The 16,580-nt window shown below is 35.0% G+C and overlaps 1 protein-coding gene across 1 annotated transcript; it reads right to left on the bottom strand.

Moving 5' to 3' along the window:
* Positions 1-3,450: 3,450 nt before the first annotated feature.
* On the bottom strand, positions 3,451-4,386 carry LOC106835182 (olfactory receptor 4L1-like). Its single transcript, XM_014847358.3, has one exon. It carries the CDS (start codon positions 4,384-4,386, stop codon positions 3,451-3,453), a length of 936 nt encoding a protein of 311 aa, XP_014702844.1.
* Between the last annotated feature and the right edge of the window lie 12,194 nt (positions 4,387-16,580).

Genomic DNA, 16,580 nt, shown 5'->3' with positions numbered 1-16,580 from the left:
CCATCAACAAAACAAAAAGACAACCTAACAATTGGGAGAAGTTATTTGCAAACCATATATCAGATAAGATCCAAAATATACAAAGAACTAATACAGCTCAACAACAAAAAAACCAACAGCCCAATTAAAAAATGGGCAGAGGATCTGAACAGAGATTTCTCCAAAGAAGATATACGGATGGCCAACAGGCACATGAAAAGATGTTCAACATCATTAGCTATCAGGGAAATGCAAATCAAAACTGCAATGAGGTATCACCTCACTCCGGTCAGAATGGCTATAATTAACAAGACAGGAAACAACAAATGTTGGAGAGGATGTGGAGAGAAGGAAACCCTTGTACACTGCTGGTAGGAGTGCAAACTGGTGCAGCCACTATGGAAAGCAGTATGGAGTATCCTCAGAAAATTAAGAATAGATCTACCATATGATCCAGCTATCCCACTGCTGGGTATTTATCCAAAGAACTTGAATACGCAAAGGCATAAAGATGCTTGCACCCCTATGTTCATTGTGGCATTATACACAACAGCCAAGACTTGGAAGCAACCTAGGTGCCCATCAAGGGATGAATGGATAAAGAAGATGTGGTATTTATACACAGTGGAATAGTACTCAGTCCTCAGAAATGATGAAATCCGGCCATTTGTGACAACATGGAGGGTCCTTGAGGGTATTATGCTGAGTGAAATAAGTCAGAGGGAGAAAGTCAGATACCGTATGATCTCACTCATAAGTAGAATATAAAAACAAGGATAAACAAACACATAACAATGGAGACTGGATTGGTGGTTACCATAGGGAAATGAGGGAGGAGTGCAAAAGGGGTGATTAGGCTCAGATGTGAGGGGATGGACTATAATTAGTTTTTGGGTGGTGAACATGATGTAATCTACACAGAATTCGAAATATATTATGATGTACACCTGAAAGCTATATAATGTTATAATCCAATGTTACTGCAATTAAAAAAATAAAAAAACATAAAATAAAAAAAAAAAAACTCATCAAAAGATCAAAAGTCGATCTACACAGAAAGTACATTGGTAGTTACCAGGGGCTGGGGAGTGAGGAAAATGGATCATTGTTGGTCAAAGAGTACAAACTTTCATTTATAAGATGAACAAGTTCTGGGGATCTTATATACAGCATGGTGGCTATAGTTAACAATACTGTGTTGCATTGAAATTTGCTAAGACAGCAGATCTTATATGTTCTCACTACACCAAAATAGATAAATAAAAGGCAACTATGTGAGATGATGAATATGTTAAACAGCTTGAGTGTGCTAATCATTTCACAATGAATTTGCATATCATACCATTATGTTGTACACCGTAAATGCATACAGTTTTTGTTTGTTAATTATGCCTCAATAAAACTGGAATAAATAAAAATAATTTAATCTATAAAAAAACCCAAACAAACCTTGCCTCACTCAGACTTCACTTCAAATTCCAGTTCAGCCTCTTGCTAGTTATGTGATCTGGCTTACTTACCCTCATCAAGCCTCCTTTTCATCTTTCAATAAATGGAGTTTAAAAAATGAAAAAGAATTAAAAAAAGAATAATAGCATTTATGTAGATTCCATTTATATCAGGTTAAACACATGCAAAATGTATTTTATGCACAGTGTAAAAAATGAGAAAAATAATTTTAAGAACACACAAAGGAATGATACTTATGGAGTTGATGATAGTGATTATCTTTGCTGTAATAAAATAACCAGATGTTGAGCATTGCTTAGGGGTCTTTATTACCTCTAATAATCCACTTTTGTAGTAAAAGAACCTGAAATAAATGTGGAAAAATGTTAGAAATTTGATAAAACTACATGTTCTAACAATGTCTACATTTGACTCTATAACTTAAATAGTTCATAAGAAATAGATACGAATATCCCCAATGATCCTCAGAGACACAGTTTCTATTCTCCTCAACACATCCTGAGAACCTGAAATCAGCAATCCCAAGAGTCCCACGCACCCCTATGTTCATCGCAGCATTATTTACAATAGCCAAGACGTGGAACCAACCTAAATGCCCAGAAACTGATGATTGGATAAAGAAGATATGGTATATATACACAATGGAATACTACTCAGCCATAAAAAGGACAAAATTGTTCCATTCGCATCAACATGGATGGACCTTGAGGGTATTATGTTAAGCCAGACAGAGAAAGATGAACTCTATATGACTCCACTTATAGGTGGAAGTTAACACATAGACAAGGAGAACTGATCTGTGGTTACCAGGGAAAAGGGGGGTTAGGCGGAGGGCACAAAGGGTGAAGTGGTGTACCCACAACATGACTAACAATAATGTACAACTGAAATCTCACAAGGTTGTAATCTATCATAATCTTAATTTTTTTTAAAAAAGGGAAAAAAATAAAAATTTAGTTTAAAATATGTCATGCACATATGGCTAGGAATACATCTTTAAAGCAGTCTTTAGCTTAAAGTTAGTATATTACACATATTTCTTAAGAGGCAATGAAGAAAAAATATTGGACAGAAGTCTGTGAAAGGGCTACCAAGTGTTTGGGAAAAAGCAGAGCATTTGAATTTGATATCAAGGAGGTCATAGAATGTTTTTATTCTAATGTCCATGGACGATAGATGAAAATTTATAATTTAGTACACTTTGCAACTTAAGCAGCTTGAATACTTCCTGTTTTGTTGTGAAGTAAATGACTGGCATATATAAGGGCTTCTTCATTTATTCCTTGTCCATGAGGATTAGCATAATAATAATGCTTTTACTTGATTCTTGAGAGATACATAAGAACAAGTGTGAACACAAACATGAATGAAGGAATAAGGTAAAATGAGCTGTGTGTAACCTCACAGACAGGTGGGATTTCTATTTTCTCAGGAAATAAATAAATATGTGTTTCTTGTCAGTGGATGATAGCTACTGTTTAGATAGACCTACTCAAGGAAAGTAGTCTGCCTTGTTGAAAAGTAATATTTCTTATTCATGTTAGGAAAAAAATGTGAGTTCATGTATGTGTGCTTGTGAGTTTAGAAGAGTTCATACAATTTTTATGCACATTTAGTCAACCGGACAGTTCAGCTGAAAGATCCCTAATTCTGATTTAAAAATAGACAAGTTTGTATTTGAATTCTCTTTATTTAATAAACTTTAGTCTTGGACATTTCTGGGTTTCTAACTATAGTTAGTGAGCCATTTTTTTCTATTTAATTCTACATTACACTTTTAAAAATTATTAACCACAACTGAATTGAATTTTAATTGAAATAATTATTCTTCCAATAAAAACAAACATCATACAAATGTAATGATGCAACATTTGATAATTTCAACATACATCATGAGTATTTCTAAAAATCTACAAATAAAACAAATTAATATCAACTTATTCTGAGATGTAACATATACAGGTTTTTTCCACTAAAAGCCTTCATCACCCTGATTGTTGCCTAGAACGTCTGTCTGGAGCTGATGTATTGAGTCCTCAGTCTACTCACGGCTGCTTTCATCTCCTGATTCCTCAGAGTATAAATAATGGGGTTCAGTAAGGGTGTGATAACTGAATAAAACACAGAAAGAAATTTATCCACTGAAAAGCTGCTAAACGGCCAAGCATAAATGAAGATACATGGCCCAAAGAACAGAGTGACCACAGTAATATGGGCAGACAGTGTGGACAAAGCCTTGGAGAGTCCTCCAGAGGATCGACGTCGGACAGTTACTAGAATGACAGTGTAGGAAATGAGCAAGAGTATGAAGCAGAGGAAAGATAACAGTCCACTGTCAGCAATTACCAGCAACTCCAGAACATAGGTCTCAGTGCAGGCAAGCTTTAGAACCAGGGGAAGGTCACAAAAAATGTTGTCCACTATATTGGGGCCACAGAAGGGCAAGGTGATAGTAAAGGCCATCTGGCTTGTCGTGTGCAGAAAACCAACAGCCCATGACAGTAGCACGGAACCCATGAGTACCCGGCCGTTCATGATGGTTGTGTAGTGAAGAGGTTTGCATATTGCAATGTACCGATCAACAGCCATAACTGTGAGAAGAGTCATCTCACTGCCCCCTAAAAAGTGGAGGAAGAACATCTGAGCCATACAGCCCCACAAGGAAATAGTTTTATTTTCCCTAAGAAAATCTGTGATCATCTTAGGGGTCGTGATTGAGGAAATAGACATATCAAGAAAGGAGAGATTTCCAAGGAGGAAGTACATTGGTGTGGAGTGCAGGTGAGACTCAAAGGTTACGATGACCACAATGAGAAGGTTTCCTGCCATAATCGCTGCATAGGCCAACAAAAATATGAAAAAAAAGAAAATTTCAAGTTCCCAAGTGTTGGTGAGTCCTAACAAAACAAACTCAGATATCATTGAGCCATTCATCATATCCACCTAGTCTAGGTAGGAGTTTTCAGAAAGTCTTTAACATGAAGATAACCTGGAAAAAGTGATAAACTGTGATAGTTTTGAAGGCATGGACATGTAGAAAGTAGTATTTGATTCCTATAGAAAGAGAGAAGATGTTCATTTCTGAAAAATATATTTCAACTGATTATTAGAAGAGACATTCACATTACTGCATTTTTTTCAGCCAAAAAGTCACAAAAGATGAGAAATTTATTGTAAAATTTTGTAAATTTTACATAGTTTGCACCTCCACGTTGATGTGCTGTTTCTATCAAGAGTTCATGAGCTGTAAGTTCAGTGGGTTAATAAGTAAAAGAGTCAAATGGCTACTAGTCAAATGAGTTAGTTCAAATGGATAGGAACATAGTTGTGTAACTTTTTGATGCCTAGTATTCGATCTTTTACTCCTTTCTCACTCTCTCATTTAAAATATTCAGATACCTGCATGTGAGTTAAATCATATACCCACTCAGCAGATTACTTTACGAACCTTTCTTCTAACTGCTATGCTATGTTCTCACCTCACCCTTTTATCCCAAAGAGATATAACAATGATTTCACTATCCCTGAAGCTTTAAACTGTCTACAATCTGTCATACATTGTTACTCCCTCCCCAAATTATAGTAAACTTTCTAGCAAGTTTCTGAACAAGAACATAAATGTTTCTCAGTGTCGAGGTTTCTTTCTCTGCCATCCTTCCTTCCTTCTTTCTTTTATCCTTTCTTATTTTTTTTTTTTCGAGTAGTGCTTTGTATCTCATACTTTGATTCCTAAACAAAACTCCTGACCTCCACCATTTAGCCTTTTTGCATGTTTTCCTGATTCTGTTGTTGCTGGGTTCCTGGCTGGAGTTTTCTTTCTTGTTCCTTTGCATTCTATGTATAGATGTTCTCTGAACGACCACCAAATCTTTTACAAGTAGTGTTTATATTTCCTTGGCTCTAAATGCCTATCTTCTTGTACCCAGTGCTTTCCTCTGACATTTTTCACTTGTGTGCAGACTGACTATTGGCTATCATCCTGGTTCATACATCCTTGACACTTGCACTTTATATGTTTTCCCACATTGAACTGACACACAATCCATCTCACTTTTACCTACTTTTTAGTCTGATTTAGTTCTTTTACTCCCAACTTTCTTTTTCTTTTCTTCTTTAAAAACAAAAATTATTAATGATACACACGAAACACACAGGCACTCTTGCATCACATTTGGCCCTATCCAAAATGTTCGTGGAGACATGTGGTCCTCATCAAATATTTGGTCCTATCTAAACCCATTTGGCATGGACCAAACATGCTCATGGACATTTTGAACAGGACCAAATGTCAAGGACCTTCTGGCATGGACCAAATGTCTTACAGACGTTTTGGACAGGACCAAATGCCTGCTAATCACAGACACAGATATAAGAACACACATACACACACAAACACAAATGCACATACTTATATCACGTTTTAGTTCTGGAGCACCAGAACAGAGTGTGGAAAATATACTCTGAATTTTCTCTTTTTTTGGCTTAATAGTTCATGAAATACTCAGAAGTTATTGTTTAGCCCAACTATCAGAATATTTTAAAAGATTGAACCAATAATCAATATTTAATTACTTCTGGCCTCAACATTTACGAAGCAAATGTACTCTTAACTCTTTGAACATTCATTTATTTTTCTATGAAAATAAAACAATGCTTATTTTTCAACCTCACAGATTATTATGAGACTATAAAGAGTAACATATGTGGAATATATTTGCATATTTCATTGTATACACATAGGTGCTATGTATGCACATTCACAAAATTCTATCTTTATCAATATCTCATTTTCAGATGATTATAAGGATACTCAAACCAAGAAGGACCACAGAAAAATTTTATTGTGGAAAACTTCATAAAAAACACTTAATGTTAATGGAAGTATTTTTCTCTATTAAATATAAATGATTTAATTACCTGGTTGTCTTCTTTATAAAGAATTTATTGTCATCATCATTGATATTCTATTTCATGCAGTAATTGGGTCTACATGCTAGTTATGAAATTGTTTTGAAAACTATGCTTTCCTCAGTCTCAAAATACTAACAGGACAGAATCTTAAGGAGAATCATAAAAGTGATTTTTATAGTTTCATATGTAAAATAGGAAAATTAAAAGTAAAATAATTATTAATTTAAGCTTTAAAAAAATTTACAAGCATATTTATAAAATAAATCCAGCTAAGTGTATATGTAGATGGATTCAAATCTGTCATGAGAGATGAAATCATTCATTACGACAATTTGTACATATGATCAAAGATGAAATAGCCTTAAAATATATTTTTTTCTGCTCAGACACAGGTAAAAATAAGTTAGACTTACAAAAAGAAAAAGAGTTCTTCCTAACTTAAGCCACAGCTAAACCTCAAATGGAAGATTTAAATTTTTGAGTGGTATGTATTATATAAATAATAGTGAACTGAAAAGGAATGAAAAATGATTGAATAAAACTGGATCAGGCAGGGTTTGGTTTCTTTCCAGCAGAAACTTTATCTGAGAATGGGATGGATGGCCTGTGACTGGGAAGCCTAGCTCTTTCTATACCATTCATGTGACTAAAAGATGAAAAATTACCCCACTCTTTTCAACTGTGGTTGCTTACTAGAGGAAAAAAATATACAAGATGTTCAATACTTTACATCTATATTCAGTAACAAAGTTATTTCCGTACATTTCCACAAAGGCACTTAAATAGTGTATGTGGAAATGTGTAACTGATGGGTTTTTTAATAAGAATAAAGGCTGTACAGTTTCTATTTATCTTGAGGGGATTTGTGTGTGTGTGTGTGTGTGTGTGTGTGTGTGTGATTCCTTTTCATGAACGTGTTAAGCCATGTTTGGATTACATAACCCACAGGTAATATTCACATCACAAAGAGATGTTTGGAACATGAAAAATCAGCTTTGCTGCTAAAATAACCATTATAAATATTTTTCTAATTAAAAGATAAACTTCTACATTTAAGAGAAAAACCTCAGCATTATAAATGCACAAAGGGCTTTGTTTTCATATATTGATCAAGTTTAAAATATTAAAGTAATTGTTTTAAATGTAGGTAGAAAAAGGCTGGTGGGTTTAGAAAAATAGGACATAGTCCTTGAGGTGCAAAATTCCCTAAATGAATATATTTGCAATACAATTAGACAATTGTATTGATTAAAAGGTTATATGACTTCAAGCAAGAAAATAAGTGTAGACTTGGGAAAATTTTTAAAAATTAAAAAACTGATTTAAATTAATCGTTTACTCAGCATTCTGTAAGTGTTTTCTGTGTTGAAATAAATACTCAATATAGGAAAGTAAAAACATAGATAAGTAAATTAATATAAGATTAAATGTCAGCTTCCCATTTTCTTGATCTGAGGTTTTGTGAAATTAAATTTCAGACTTATCGCAGATGCTAAACTTAGCCAAGGAAGAGCCTAATTTTTCCATTATTTTACCGTATTATTTTTTTTTATTTCATAGAGATTAAACTGAGCCAAGTGTATATGCCAAAACACAAACTCGAACTATAAAACTGACCCCTCACATAAGGAACATGAATGGTATTTATTTATCCATCACAGACTGGCTCTTCTTCTTACTGAAACTAGACACATTTGTCCAGATACTACTTGACCAAAATTATCTTTTACTGTTGCCCTCGTGATCAAAATAATATGGTTTTCGTTCAGGTCCAAGTTTCTAGTAAAATGTCTCCTCTTTTATTAAAATATATAATTTTAATATGTTGTTAGCACTGCTATTTAAACCTACCAGTTTTCACTGAGGAGTGGCCTCTTCAAAGACATGCAGACACAGTGAGATTCTGAATATATATATATTTTTTTACCTCCGTGAATAAACATGACAATCATTTGCAGGGGGAAAAAAAAAGGACAAGAAACATACATAAGGTGAAAACTAGTATCAATCCCCAGAGGGAGTTATTAAAATAAACATGCTAGTGCTCCCTCGAGTCCAGAGGAGGGACTTATTCTCTCATTATTTAAATGTATTGTGTATTCACCGAGTGTCAACCATGTGAACCTCTTCTAGTAAGTGCTCTCCGGAGAAAGCACTAACTCAAGTGTTTTGATTGGCGGCATGTGGGCACATTTATAGAAAATGGATATAACATAGATGACAAACTTGAGGAAATTATAATTCTATTAATTTTATTTATTAATCTGAGTATTTATAAATTTGATAATTGAATGCATTAATTCAAGTAAAATTAAAATAAATCATGTCCATACTGAGCAAGGCTTATAAAGAAATAATACGAAGACTATAGACGAGTTGTTAACATAGAGAACAATCTCCTTTTACCATGTAAGTGGGGAGACAGAGAGAGAGAGAGAAAGACAGTGAGAGAGAGAGAGCAAGCAAGGGAGGCTTTCACCACGGTAATTAATGAATGACTAATGGTAATCAATAAATGATGAATTAGTGGAGTTTAGCGATGAACCACTGAAGACTTAGAATTTCACTAAGTCCTTTACAATTACGTAGAACTTCATGATGACTTAACAGTATTAAAAGAAGTTCTTGGAGACAATTCTAGTAAAACTTTTATGGTAAAACAATGTAATTAAGCATATAAAATTCTTAAGGCTAACTGAGTAACAATAGATGATTACAGATGAGTTCATTTTCCAGAGGAATTTTTCTGTGATTATTCTTGTATGTAACTATTCCATGTTTCTCCAACTATAATTATATTGAAAAGATTACGAGGACGGGAGGGTAATAAATATATGATAAACATGGTGCCACATTCATTTCCAAAGCCCATGGTAGACATTGCAGGTAGATTTCTCACTCTTGCTGACTGAGCCTCTAATTTTTTTTTTTAATTTAGTACCCCATGCAGCCACTAGCAGTTAGAATTCCCATGAAAAAGAAACTTTTAAAAATATTTCTTCTGAGGAGATAAACATATGCCATGGCTTAGTGTGGCATTGGAAGAGATTTGTTCAAGAAAGGAAAGGATTCCTAAATATGGAAATTAGAAAGATAATATGAACACAATATTGAATGCCCAGACTAGATTACCCAAGCCAGGTGATAAGGATAGTAAAGGTTGACGTTTTCAGAATAAAGCTAAAATGTTGGGGGCACATGGTCTAGGGCCGAACTAAAGCTAGGCAAGTTACATAGAAAGGAAGAAAGGGATAAAGAGGGAATATTCAAGGGTCACTGTTACGTAAAACAAAAGGCGTCAAAGGGCGGTCTCCAAGATGTTTGCATCAAATTTTAGGTTTTGTATTTGCCTTTGGAAGGCCTCTTTGCAATGTTTTCATAAACTCATTGTTTGTATCATTTAAAAAATTGGACTTAAACCTGAAACAGCCCACTAACTATTCCCTCTGCTTTCACTTTGCTTCATTGTATTCTCCCTTTAAGCAGACAGAAGTATACCAAACTTTAAATGTATATAGGATCCCATCACTCGCAATCTCAAAAGGCTTTAATGGCTTTATAATGCCAATAAAAAAGGATCTACTAAGCCTGGATACTCTGGTCTCTTCCTTTCTATAAAATCTCATCACAGATCTTTCTTTCTTTTTTTCATCAACCTCCTACATAAACTTCTGCCTTAGGTACCTACTAGCTGTCTCAGTTCACAATGTCTGTATACACTGACACTTCTGCCTGGAATGCTCTTTTCCCTGCTCAATTGTCTAATTCTTTAGCTTTTTTACTGTATTGGTATAAATGTCTCCTCTTTACAGTGGTCCTCTGAGTCCACATTTTCCATTAGTAGTAGCTATCTTTGGATGGATTGCTCTATGTATATCTATTAAGTCCATCTAATCAAGTGCTTTCTTTGAATCTGCTATTTCTTTGTTGACTTTTCATCTGGATGATCTGTCCATTGTTATAAGTGGGGTGTTAAGGTCTCCTGCTATTATTGTGTTGCTGTTAATTTCTCCCTTTAAGTCTGTTAATAATTGCTTTACGTACTTTGGTGCCCCTGTGTTAGGTGCATATATATTAAAAAGCCCAAGTGAGATTATTCACTGTACATGAATAAGATGACTTACCTCTGTGATATAAATCAGTCTCTTTTCCAAGCTCTCCTGGTAGTGATTCATTGCTACCAATTAATTGGTATCACATACTAATTACATAAGTTGTTTTCATTCTAAAATTCTAAAGCACATAAGTGAGCAGGAGAGCTAATTTGATCTCCTGGTAGTTTTCATTTTGTTTTTAAATTTTCCACACTGTATTTTAGACGACATTTACATTGGAAATAATTATTCAGCTTTGGGTCTTTGGGTGTCTTCTTACATTCAGGTATCCAAAAGACTCTTTTCCATTTTGAAAAGTTTAAAAGTACTTAATAAATGCTTGCCTTTTCACAGAGGATAATCAGTTTATACTTCATCTCTTTGAAATTTTGACAGACTCATCTCATCATTTGGCAGACGTGTCTTACCAAGGCATTTATGGTACTTACTACTTCTAGCTCATAAAGTCTAATGAGCATGATATCATTAGAGTAACAGACCAACATAATATTACATATGATATCTAAGCCTTCAAGTACCATCTCTGACAATAGTATGAGAAGGATCAAGAAAATTGCATCAAAGGTTGGGTTCCGGGAGAAGAAAATTCTTACATGAAGATCAGTGCACAGGAAGTTTGTTAGGGAGCACTTTCAGGATCAATTATATTTAGAGGTAAGAAACAAAGAAAGATGTGGCAGAGGCAGAAGTGGGATGATAGCTGAGTTACAACAAGGCCTCAGTCAACCTTTTAGGGAGCTCTGGACCTGGCATGACCTTTAAAAACTGTCCCAAGTGGACTGATACTAACTAATGTTGGATGCAAACTAACACAGAAAGAGAGCATTGCCTTGAGTATGTCAGCTTTCTTTAGCCAAGGACATTCCAAAGAGAGAAAAATGATGAGAGATGTGAGACAACAAAACTCCCAACAAATGGGGGCATAAATTTATGTGTCCTGAAGAGGGGATCTGGGTGACAGAGTACAGTATAGATAACATCCACTCCTAACACTTGTATCTCCTTCATTCATTTGAGTTCTAGGAGCACCTCCTTCAGCAATTGGGTGAACCTCTTATCCTGTAGATATCTTATCAGAGGAAAATTAATGGAATGAATTACAATACCTGCTCCTGAAGTGCGTGGTGAGACCGCAACTGATACTCATATCCTTCTTCTACTATACTGTCTAGATTCCTTAGTTGGAAACTCTGCTGACAGAGATGGCTCATCTGATAAGTAACCTAAGCCCTGACGTGCACTCCAAGCCCCTGCTTACTATGCTCTTCTCAAACCATGGCTGCTGCATTTGTCCATTTACCATCAAAATTGGTTAAGAGGGTTCTAAAAGTCCCCTATGTGGATCAACAGGTGCCAAGCTGCATCCACTCAACTCTCACTCGTTAACAGTCGACTCATATCTTCTTAGTGATCAATTACCCCTGCCGGGATGGTGATTCTTTTTCTTCCCTATTTTCTCTTGGTGCAAGAAGCCTGAATTTCCTTGACAATAGCCATAGACCAAATTTAATGAGACTTTTGTTGTGTCCCTGATGGAAATGTTTCCTTTTGATATTGAAACCAGGACTTCTAAACCCATAGTGGCCAGAGTTCATAGGATGGAAAGATCAAATTTCCCAACTATGCTCTGGTTCCTGGGCTCATGTATGTGACCTAAGGGGGACACGGCACCAAACAAAAATCGTTTATTGTATATACGTATATACAGTATTCTAGAGAATGCCACCGTATTCTCAAAATATCATCTCCAAGCTAGTGGTTCAACTGCAAATGCTCTTTTATGGCAACATATTCTGGGTGGTGCTATATGATGGAGACACTAGATCCAATAGTCATAAGCCAACTCCACCAAATCTCTTTTTTTCATGTAGATCCTTGGTATTCTATGATATTTGTGGGATGATGTCTGCATAAATTACTTTGTAATTTTAGAGAAATGGTTGTTATAAAGCCATAGCAGTTGACGTTGTGATTATCCCATTCATACTTGCTATGATCTTTACATTTTATCTCTTCTTACCAACAATTTTTCTAATTCCATTGTAGTCCAGGTGGTATGGCCCAGGCAGTAAGGCCTGTTGCACAGAGCCTGGAACTGCTGAGGAAGAACCTTTTCCAGAACTGGACTCTACTTAAAGCTGACAGAATTTTATGTCATCTGGTGTATGGGTTGGAGTGGTATACCTGGATATACACTGTTTCCTCCAGAAAGAAGACATACCATTCAACATAGTAGCTGCACCGTTTTACATTCACTTCAAAAGTGTGCAAGAATTCCAATTTCTCCACATTTTTTCCAATGCTTGTTAACTTTCGTTTTTTCCTAATAGCCTTCCTAAGAGATGTGAGGTGATACTTCATTTTGCTTTTGATTTGCATTTCCCTTATAATTAGTGAATTGATCATCTTTTCATATACCTGTTAGCCATTTGTATGTCTTCTTTCAAGAAATGTCTTTTCAAATACTCTGCCCATTTTTTAATTCAGTTGCTTTTTGCTTTAGTGTTGTTTGAGTTCCTTATTTATTTTGGATATTAACCCTTTATTAGATATATGGTTTGTAAATATTTTCTCCAATTCTATAGTTTTGCTTTTGATTCTGTGATTGGTTTCTTTTCTGTGAAGAATACTTTTTGTTTGATATAGACCCACTTTTCTAATTTTTTTTGTGCTGCCTGTACTTTCAGTGTCATATCAGAGAAATCATTGCCAAACCCAATGGCATGAAGGTGTCTTCTATGTTTCTTCTATGAATTTTATAGTTTCAGCTCTTTTCTAAGTATTTAATCCATTTTGAGTTGATTTTTATATATAGTGTAAGATAAACATCCAATTTAACTCCTTTGCATGTTGATATCCAGTTTTCTCAACACCATTTGTTGAAGAGACTATCCTTTCCCCCTTGTTTATTCTTGGCACCCTTGTTAAACATCAGTTGATATATATGTGTGGCTTTATTACTAGGCTCTGTAGTATATGCCATTGGTATATATGTCTGGTTTTATGCCAATACCACACTGTTTTATCTAGTATAGATTTGTAAATTATCTTGAAGTCAGGAAATATGATGCTTCTACCTTTGTTCTTCTTTTTCAATATTGCTTTGGCTACCAGTGTCATTTGTGGTTCCATATGAATTTTAGGATAGTCTTTTCTATTTCTGTAAAAAATGCCACTGGAATTTTGAGAGGGATTCCATTGAATCCGTGGTTTGCATTAGGTAATATGGACAATATAACAATATTATCTCCAATCCATGTTCGTGGTATGTCTTTCCATTTATTTGTGTCTGCTTTAATTTCTTTCATCAATAATTTGTAGTTTTCAGTGTGCAATTCTTTCACCTCCTTGGATAAATTTATCTCTAAGTTTTCTATTCTTTTTGATGTGATTATAACTGTGACTGTTTTCTTAATTTCAATTTCAGAAAGTTCACTGCTAATGTATAGAGACACACTAGAATTACCATATGATCCAGAAATCCTAGTTTATGGAATACATGCAAAAGAATTGAAATCAGAATCTCCAAAAGATATATACACTTCCATGTTCTTCACAGCATTATTGACAATAGTCAAGATATGGAAATAATCTAAATATCTGTCAACAGATGAATGAATAAAGAACATGTGGTATATACATACAATGAAATATTATTCAGCCTTTAAAAAATGGAAATTTTGGGGGGCCGGCCTGTTGGCACAGTGGTTAAGTTCACATGTTCTGCTTTGGTGGCCTGGGGTTCACCGGTTCAGATCCCAGGTGTGGACATGGCACTGCTTGGCAAGCCATACTGTGGCAGGCGTCCCACATATGAAGTAGAGGATGATTGGCAGCAGATGTTAGCTCAGGGCTAATCTGCCTCAAAAAAAAAAAAAAAAGAAATTTTGTCATAGCAGCAAGATGGATGAACCTTGAGGACATTGTGCTAAGTGAAATACGCCAGTTACAGAAAATCAAATACTGCATGATTCCTATTATATGAGGTATGTAAAATAGTCAAACTCATAGGAACAGAAAGTTGAATGGTGGTTTCTAGAGGCTGAGCGGTAGGGGAGAATGGGGCGTTATTAGTCAATGGGTACAAAGTTTCAGGTCTACGCGATAAGTACTAGTGATCTAATGTACAGAATAGTCTCTATAGTTAAAAATATTATACTGTATACTTAAAATTTGCCAGGAGAGTAGTTTTCTTAAGTGTTTTTATCACATAAATAATAATAATAATAACAAAGGGGGCGGGAGGAAACTTTTGGAAGTGATGGCTATTTTTATAGTATAGATTGTGGTGATAGTTTCACAAGGCTATGCTTAACTCCAAACTCATCAAGTTGTATATATTAAATATGTTCAGCTTTTTATATGTCAGTCATACCTTAATAAAGTAGTTTAAAACTATATAGAGTAAACAAAGCTTACTCTTGGAAATGATGAGTTAGAGTGACCATGGCTTTAGTCATTTAGTTTCTTATATAAGCACGGTTTGCAGAATGATATTACAATTCAGTTTTTGTGAATGAGAAGATAAGGCAACAGATAAATGTTTGGGGTAATTTAGGTAAAATTTGTAATCCTCTACTTCTTAACCTTGGTCTGAAATTACTGAAAAATGATGAGTTTAACTTGAAGTTACTGGGACATCATGAAATTTGCAGAGAAGTATCTTAATCTGATAATCTTAGAAGTTTTTCCAGAGGTTTGCACTTCCTGAGATAAGTAGAAAGAGCTCAGGACATTATTCGGAATAGCGGAAAGATGTACAGGAATGGGCACTGTGGATGGATGCTCCTAAAATGATTATTTTTACTGACGTCAATGCAACAAGCCTTATAGAAAGCTTCTGTTGCTAGAATCTGAATGAAACTTTGCTATTGACTGTAAAACTCTTTTCTTTTAAAGTTAAGGAAACCAAGGTACAGAGAGGAAAAATAGCTTTGCTGAAGCTAAGGAACAAGTTGGTGGCAAATCCACAATTAATAGGTTTGACCCTTTCTTCCAGGCAATCCAGGTGATTGCCACTACACCACGCTTCTTTTGTTGTAATAGTCCAACATTTGCATCCAGTCTGTGGCCCAGGAAATCATAAAATGGTAAAGCTACTTTCTTCAGCATTATCCAGAATTCTTCACATTTTATTCCCACTGGACTCAAATCTTCTGCTCCTACTTATTTTTCTGCATAGAGACCAACACTCAAGACATCTGTGCAAATGTCACTAGAATAATTTCTTCCATATGGAACATGAAGTCATGATTTGACCCCATTCGTCTTGCTGTCTTCTATATTTTGGCTGTGAGTTTATATGCTTCAATCTCCCTATCAAGTACCAGAACTGCTTTATTTCTGGTTTGATTAGAATTCTCTCTCTTTGCTTTATTTCTCCATCAAAGACAGTTTCCATCCATCTAGCCTACCTGGGCCAATATCCAAATAATGATGTAGTCAAATGACCACAGAATTCAGTCCTCTTAATTTTAGAATATTATTATCATCTGTATAAAAAATACTTAGAAATCCTGCATAGTAGGAAAGGCAACTGATTAGCAGAACTAAATTACTGTATGCACAGTTTCACTTTTAACATACCCTGCTAAATAGTCCTACATGGAAGTCTTATGATCACATCAGTTTAATTGAAAGAATACATTCAGATATTTATTCATACGAGATACTTACTGATTATAACAAAGGATAAGTTATATCACTAAGTGGACACAGCTTACTGATGCCTTATTTTCTGCTGGGTTGGTGGACTTATGACCAGTAAAAGTGGAACTACCCATAATAGAGGAACACGGGGTGTATCGTTCTAGGACTCATACCCCTTATCAATCCAGGAAGATCTCATCAACATCTTATCCAATAAACCTACACCCTAACTGCCACATAACTTGGTCCATTTTTCCAAGTTCCAAAATGAAATCTTTCACTATGCCACAGAGTTGAGGAACTTTCCAAAGCAGAAAACAAGATATTTTCCACTCAGCTTATGGAATTTTCAGCCTAGAGATAGGTTTTAATTTGGATTTCCCTTATAAATAGTAAAGCCTAGCTTTATTCATACTGATTGTTTATTTTAAACTTCTTAGGTGTCTTAAAATGTAG

Source organism: Equus asinus, chromosome 2 (genome assembly GCF_041296235.1).
Source record: "Equus asinus isolate D_3611 breed Donkey chromosome 2, EquAss-T2T_v2, whole genome shotgun sequence".
Classification (NCBI taxonomy): Eukaryota; Metazoa; Chordata; class Mammalia; order Perissodactyla; family Equidae; genus Equus; species Equus asinus.
Note: the sequence above shows the minus strand (reverse complement) of the source record. Positions and strands in the feature narration are given on the sequence as shown.